The following is an 8,093-nucleotide window of genomic DNA, read 5'->3' as shown; positions in this document are numbered from 1 at the left end:
GTCATTTTACATGTAGATAGCTAGAGACCTCGACAAGTCAAATATACATGTAGAGAACTCAATACATCGATAAATCATTATACTTATCGATATGCCACTTCTTTACGGGACAAAAAGAGATCTCGACATACTATCTCAAATTCAAAATATAGACAAGTTTAAGGTTCAAGATTATCAGTCAACAAACAATTCATTCACTGAATTGGAAAGACTACAATTAAAGAAAAATCTTGTATTCTCTCAAGATAATATCTGAGTTCTTAATTCTAAAAACACATATTTGTAAAAAAACAAACTTAATTAATACAATTAAGTGAGTTGTTGATATACTATGTTTTGTGTGATTACTGTTGAACATAATATCTCCACATTTCTTAACTGATTTGTTCAACCATAATCCAAATAGTTTTGATAGCCAAGTAAAATCCAAGAAACACGTTCACCCCCTCTGTGTTACATTTCTTTGCATTCAATATCTAACACTTTTGAATTTTTATATTATGAGAGGGGGTTCAGCTTTTAAATGTTATTTAGTCATAATTAAAATTAACAATCTTTTTGTGAAAAGATTACGTTCATACGATGATTGCTATTTGTTTGTAGTTATTAATTTTTTTTGCGATTGTTAAATGTTTGATATATAATTAGAGATTTCTTCCAACTAATTATTCAGGTAAATTGCTTTGAATCAATTTCTTTTAAGTTGTTAAAATAATCATCAAATTATTTTTGAATAATAATATTTCATTTTTAATAACTAAAAAATTTGATAAACAACGCAAACTGTATATAAGTTTAATTATTCGTAATAAGAATAAAACTGTATCAGCCGATTAAAATGATAGGAAAATATTATACACATGTTATTTCATTATAATATATCAGAATGAATGAATATTATAACTAAAATGTCTATATGTCATGAAAGTATGTCTATTTTTATGAGCGCTATTTAGTTATATTTAATATTTATAATTTTATAGTAAAAGTTATGAACACGTTCATATTATAATCTTTATTTTTTATATTTATGATTTTTCAAGATTATTAAGAAGTTAGATATTTAGGGAGAGTATTATTTCAAATAATGATGATTCATGTAAATCATTTTAAATCAAATTTTATGAAAATGTATTTAAATTGTACCAAGGGGGTAAAATAGTAATAAAATAAAGAAAAAGAGAAATTTATTTGCACAAAAATAACAAAGTAAGACTAAGTAAAGTACATCTTTTCATGAAGTCCCTTTTCAATATATAGTCGAATTTACGAACAATTTAAGCCAAATAATCAATAGATTTTATGAATTTTATTTACCACTTTACAAACATTCATAAATATTAATTCTTGTTGTCTCGTAACAAATGTTGTTAACAAAAAAATTAATATTATAAAATCTATAACACATAACATACAATTTTTTATTTGTCATATCAACTACTACGTACTTAATATCAATGAATAATATAATCAAATACACATTATTCAAAAAGAACTCGGTATCGCGCATAACGCGTTTTTATATCCTATAATTATATTAAGTGAGTATAAGAATTATTTTTCGAGTTAAAATACAAAATTTTGTCCCAGATCACCAAGATTCTTTACTTTATTATATCCAGATTCTTTACTTTATTATATCTATAAACAACCAATTAAGACACTGTTGGATTTGTCTTAACAAATAGTATCTTCAATAGTCTATTAGTAAACATATAAATATATAAATACCATCTTCAACTTCAACGTTTTTTTTATATCCACTCTCTATTTATATTTTATTCATATTTGTAAAACAAATAAAAAAGTTGGGCAATAGTATGAGGGAATGAATATTTTATTAATAAAAATTAAGAGTCATGTAGCAGCTCTTAACTTTGAAAAGAGAGAATAGACTAATAACATTTTAAGAGTGTTGGAACTCAAATTTGTGTCAGACTCTTTATTTTTGAAGTTAATCACAACAATGATAGAAATTTAAAAATGATTTTCATTTTTTCTCAAATTATACATGATATTTTTTTGTAAACAGTTATTAATTTGTGAGTAGTTTATTATTTATGAATATCATTTTACGAAACACAACTTAAAACATATGAATTCAGGAAGAATTTAAATAAATTCTTTGAATTTGTTATATTTTTTTTTATCATTTAATGTCGGCTCACTTAAATCATATAAAACAACACCCTTTTCATAAGACCTATGGTCGAGCATTTTTGAGAATATTTCTGAAATATCTCTACTAGAGAAATATATAAAAAAATATTAAATCTCATATTAATAATTATCTATCCTTTTTTACGGCTCTTAAGAGAATAGTAGATAATATTGTATCAAGAAATCTAACGTTTTTCTTAAAGATATAAACGAGAAAATAGAGAAAAATGTAAATAAACAGAATTAAAATTCGGAAATAAAATTATCATATATTAAAAAATCCATGCCATATAGTAATAAGCAAGTAATAAGAAAGAATATTTGTAAAGATGCAGTAAAAAGAAATTAGCAAGAAATATATATGGAGCTAGAGTGTATGTATGTATGTATAATTAGGTTCCATACAATATAACCAGCCTTTCTTTCTCGCCGCCAAACTGCGAAGCCACACCGGCAGGCAGCTCTCTTCTCTGGATTTTATTACAGTAATCACTTTCTTCTCTCTTAATTCAATTTGGGTTTTAAGTTAATTATCACCTGGCTTTTACTTTAATTAGTGTTCTTTGTTTACTTAATTACATTTGTAATGTTCGTTCAATTTATAGTTATGCATTATATTCCTTAATTACATTTGTTAATCTCGAATCCAATTTATTAAAATAGTGGACTGTTAAATGAATCTCTAGTCTTCTTGCCGGCCGTCGATCGATTTACAAATTTTCTAAGATCTGGGTTTTACCTTTTGTCCACTTTAGTTGTGATTATCCGGTTCCTTTTTTAGATTTTCTGTATGTTTCTGTCATGGGGTTTAGTGTAACTTTTTTATCTGGTGATTTATGTAACTTTTATTGTTTTTAGTTCTGTTAAATAGGCTTGCTTTTCTTTGAGATTTGATTCAGTTGATGCATAGTATGATTTCTAATTAAGCAATAGACTTGTGTTATCACAAATGATAATGTTGCTCTACAACTTAATAAATTGATGAAAATGAATATATAAGCTTAGGGATGTACAATTTTAATAAGCATGGTCATTTTGGGTCATGTGTTGAAGTTCTAGTTCTGTCATGTAAGGAGGGTGGAGACTTTGACCGAGAATCTTAGTGGTTATTTTTCAGAGTTCAACCAAACAAGCTCTCTCAAGCCACTGGATTTTGCTTATACAAATTCCTCAGGTAACCTTTCAGCCTTAGTTCGATGTCTGCACTCACTGACTAATGTAACTCAGGGGATGTTATTTCTCGAGTAAGTTGATAAGATCGAGTAAGTTGATAAGAGGAGGGCGGAGACTTTAACTGAGAGAAGAGATTGTAGAACCAGTGCAAAGAACCATCAACAAACTTTTCCTAATCAAACGACAGAAAAGAAACTAGGCTAGGAAGGGGATTGATAGTAGTCCAACAATTGGACTTGAAACTAAAAACTTTAACAATAGTATTACCCCAGACTTTCAATATCCTTAGAATAACATTCAATGGAGACAACCTTAAAATCATTAAGGGAATCGTCATAACCAAATTCATAAAGAGTTATCAAACTGATAAACATCTACAAGAAGGCTGTTATATCTTCGTTTGCTTGGATTTCACAAGATTAAGAAAGAATGATCAATGACAAGATAAATTAACCTAAAGCACGGACCCACAGTGTCAACATTGTTACGTGGTTTTTTGGGATAATTCTGATCAGTAGAATCAGAAAAAGAAGTCTGATTGTTTAGCAGTTGAGCCAAAAAGCAGTTCTTAATCACAAATAAATGTGAATTATTCAAGTAACTTGGAAGAATTTGAACAATATTAGACTTAAAAAGATGATGTTATCATATAAAGTAAGGATTAGTGATCACAGAGTTAAAGCATTTACTTGTAAATCTTAAATTTAGCACTGATTTGACAGGAACCGCTTCTATATCTTCAAGAGTAAATTTTCGGATTGTGCTAATTGATTCCCTCCACAGATTTTTACTTCAGTAAGAGGTCTTCTGTAATTTTTTTTTCAGTAATAAGTCTCCTGTCTGCCATTCTGTCTTTCCATATTATTTTCTTGTCGTTTTGTATTCTTCTGATTTCTTAACCTAAATTTTAGGAACATAATCCGAACAAACCTCGTACCGACCCTTCTAAGTTCTATTTCTCGCGTCCGACCATTCTAGGAACATGTACATGCACCCCCTTTTCTAGGAACATAGAAAATACACATGCACATGACATAAAACTTAGAAGAGTCGGGGCGGGTTTGTTTGGATTGTGTTTCTTAAATTTAGGTTAAGAAATCAAAATAATATGGAAAGATAGAAAGACAAGAGAAGAATACGGAAAGACGGGATGACAGATTTGAGACTTATTACTGAAACAAAATTTTACGGAAGATCTCTTACTGAAGCGAAACTCTGTGGAAGGAATCAATTAGCACAATCCAAAGATTTACTCTTGGAGATATAGAAGCGGGTCCCTGTCAAATCAGTGCTAAATTTAAGGTTGCCAAATAAATGCTTTAACTCTGTGATCACTAGTCCTTATTTTATACAAGATTATTATCATTTTAAGCCTAATGTTGCTCGATTTCTTCTAAGTTTCGTGGATAGTTCCCATTTGTTTGTGATTAAGAACTTTTTTTTTGCACAATTGCTCAAGAATCAGACTTCTTCTTGTTCAACTGATTTGAATTATCCCAAACAAACCACGTAGCAATGTTATAATTGTGGGTTCGTGTTTAGGGTTAATTTGTCTTGCCATTGATCAGTCTTTCCTTTTCTTGTGGAATTCAAGCACACGAAGATATAACAATTTTCCTGTAGATGTTTATTAGTTTGATGACTTTTTGTGGATTTGATTATGACGATTTTTTTAATGATTTTTAGGTTGTCTTCCTTGAATGTTATTCTAAGGATTGGAAGTTCGAGGGTAATACTATTGTTAAGGTTTTTAGTTCCAAGCCCAATCGTTGAACTACTGTCAATCCACTTCCCAGGCTAGTTTTTGTTCCGTTGTTTGATTCGGAAAAATTTGTTGATGGTTCGTTGTACTGGTTCCACCATCCTTTCTCTTAGTCAAAGTCTCCACCCTCATCTTATCAACTTATCCGAGAAATAGCATCACTTGAGCTGCATTCTAGTTAGTGAGTGCAAATATTCGACTGAGGCCGGAAGGTTACTAGAAAAATTTGTATAAGCAAAATCTAGTTCCTTAAGAGAGTTTGTTTGATTAGACTGTGGAAAATAACCAGGAAGATTTTCATTTTGGGTCATGTTGTTATTACTTAAACAAGTCGATATCTGAAATAATGTAAGGTCCAAAGTAGGGAGGCACTTTCACCATGATTGCAAGTGGTGTGTCCATGGCCTTTACAAGATTGTCTTAGTACACTGTTACCAATGTAGTAGTGTATGGAAAACCCATGTCTTGTCTTATACTGTTCAGCTGACTACGAAAAATGTCAATGAACACTGTTTTTTTCATTCTTCATCTAGGGCGTGGAATATGGCCGGAGCTGAGTCATCTCTAGGAAATGCCCATCCTTATATTCCAGAAGATCTCAGTCTTCCAGGTTTCGTGCCTGGTTTCTTGTCAATGTCAACCATTGTTGGAGTCTATGGAGGGTCTTCGTTGCTTGTTGTATCCCTCATGTGGATTATCTCTGGTAATTGATTTTTAATAGATTGTATAAGTTCTTCTCATAAATAACTTAAGTTTCTGAAGTCCAAGTGCTAGTTGTATTATGTATGTTCATTTGCCTCGTAACAAAAAGGATTTGTATCTATATGCTAGCTTATTAAAATAGAACAATATCATGTACTTCCACTATAAAAAATGGAAATGACAAGCTGACCAGCAGCTGCAGTAATTAGTAACTACCTTTTGTTAACTATCTCCTTGTTTTGTAGATTTTGATTTAAAATATTTAAATGGGTAAGAGATGGTCTTTACATGGAAATCGCATTTAACTTTGGAGCTGCACCCATTGAAAATTTTATATGAAACATTGCATCTCTGGTTGATTTGTGATATCCTGATGTTTGACGTAATGGTGTTCATATATATTGTTTTGAAGTTGTTTTGAAGTATATCGACGTAAAAGATCCCCTATGATTATAATGTTTAAAGGCTTGAATGTTTGAATTATGATTTTCTTTTTTCTTTTTTTGCCTTTTGGATAGTCCTTTGACAGCTAAAAATATTGTTGATTATGACCAATTTTTTATCCCTCATGTAAAAGGGAGAGTTGCTAAATTAGCAAAGCTTGACAGATTGCTAATGTGCTGGTGGGTTTTCACTGGTCTCACCCACATGGTACTCGAGGGTTATTTTGTTTTTTCTCCCCAATTTTACCAGAAGACGACTCCCCATTACCTTGCAGAAGTCTGTAAGTTTTTTATTGCGTGTTATTTTTGTACAACTCAATAGAAGATCTGGGTCACCTTTTTTTTAGATCTTATAATTTAAATTTTGCAGGGAAGGAATACAGCAAAGGCGACTCAAGATACGCAGGACGAGATGCTGGAGTTGTTTCTGTAGAAGGAATAACTGCAGTTTTGGAGGGTCCAGCTTGCCTTCTTGTAACGTATGTATATACATCTAAATTCCTGTTATAGTATCCATTGAACACTCTACTGTCTATGAAAAAGGAAACAAAAATTGTGTTATATGGGAAAAGAGAGAGAGAGAGAGAGAGATGAAGTACCTCGCATTGGAAGGTCAACCTTTTTTAACTAGGATTGGTAGAAAGCTCATCTGTGGCTTGAAGTTGCTACTCCAAAATGATTTCTTTTAAAAAAAAGAAAAACTTGCATAATACTCCCACCGTCCAACAATACTTGTTCCTTTGACTTTTGCCACATATTTTAAGGTGTAAAAGCGATAGCTTAACATTTTATTTCATTTTTAAATTAAAATTTAATATTTATACTTCTATTCAGAAAAAGAACATTTAAAAAATATTTTGTGGTGCTATAATTTTTATTCACCTTATACGTGAAAAAAGTTAAAGTGACTAGTATATTGGGATGGAGGGAGTAGTGATTTAGGAATGCAAGCTCCTTATCTGCTGAGATGCTTATATACATGAAATATTAGTTGTCCTAAGATTTTAAGTCATTAACCTATGCGGAAAGTCATCAACCTATAAACTAAAATAAAAGTCGATGTTAAATCTACTAACCTTTATATCAAGCTGCTTTGTTCTCTGCCTTCGTTTTTCTAAAACGACATTCTTAACATTTTGGCAGATATGCTATTGCCAAAAGAAAATCATACAGCCATGTACTTCAGGTTGCTATTTCTCTTGGACAGCTGTATGGAACTGCTGTATATTTTATCACTTCTTTCCTGGAAGGGGATAACTTCGCTGTAGACTCATTTTATTATTATGCATACTACATATTTGCAAACTCCTTTTGGGTTTGGATACCGACACTTATAGTGATTCGTAGCTGGAGCAAGATATGTGCAGCATTTTCAGCACAAGAGCAGAAAAAGTCGAGGGCTAAAAACCGTTGAAGGTTAGCTATGCAGTACAAGCTGATTTGTTTTGATATACTTGAATGGGGGGGGGGGGGGTGATTTACTCATTATGTTAGTCATACGATGAGATGTGCATCTATCTTAATCTTACAATGAGATAGTTTTAGAAAACATTATACACATTGGATTTGATAAACATAATTTGTTTATGTTTTTTGTACTTCTTACTTCCTGTACCTTTTATATTTTGCTTGAATTCAGAAGAAAAATATGATCAATTTTTATGTAGTTCCTTTTAGCTTTTACAGCCACCAAGTAGTACAAGTTAAAAATCAGTTTTTGTCTAGTGTCTGGTCTGGGTGCTTCCTTGTTCTGGAGTAGGGTCAACCCTTCCATTCTTTTGATCTTGAAGACTTATCCCTAAATGTAGATGTGCCCAAAGAGCTCATACAGCTCTTGGTGAATACATACCATT

At 31.1% G+C, this 8,093-nt stretch overlaps 1 protein-coding gene across 2 annotated transcripts; it reads left to right on the top strand.

The window, feature by feature from the left end:
* The first annotated feature begins 2,486 nt into the window (after positions 1–2,486).
* On the top strand, positions 2,487–7,838 carry LOC141707080 (putative 3-beta-hydroxysteroid-Delta(8),Delta(7)-isomerase). 2 transcript variants are annotated; one of them, XM_074510062.1, is made up of 6 exons: positions 2,555–2,645; positions 3,278–3,334; positions 5,629–5,798; positions 6,375–6,521; positions 6,611–6,719; positions 7,384–7,838. In XM_074510062.1, the coding sequence occupies exons 3-6, from the start codon at positions 5,639–5,641 to the stop codon at positions 7,652–7,654; spliced, it is 687 nt and encodes a 228-aa protein (XP_074366163.1). In that variant the 5' UTR covers positions 2,555–2,645; positions 3,278–3,334; positions 5,629–5,638; the 3' UTR covers positions 7,655–7,838. The 2 variants fall into 2 exon arrangements, with proteins under 2 accessions (XP_074366162.1, XP_074366163.1); XM_074510061.1 differs by lacking the exon at positions 3,278–3,334 and having other exon boundaries at positions 2,487–2,645.
* Positions 7,839–8,093: the final 255 nt, after the last annotated feature.

This window comes from Apium graveolens, chromosome 2 (assembly GCF_009905375.1).
Source record: "Apium graveolens cultivar Ventura chromosome 2, ASM990537v1, whole genome shotgun sequence".
Taxonomy (NCBI): domain Eukaryota; kingdom Viridiplantae; phylum Streptophyta; class Magnoliopsida; order Apiales; family Apiaceae; genus Apium; species Apium graveolens.
This window is presented reverse-complemented; position numbering and strand designations above follow the sequence as displayed.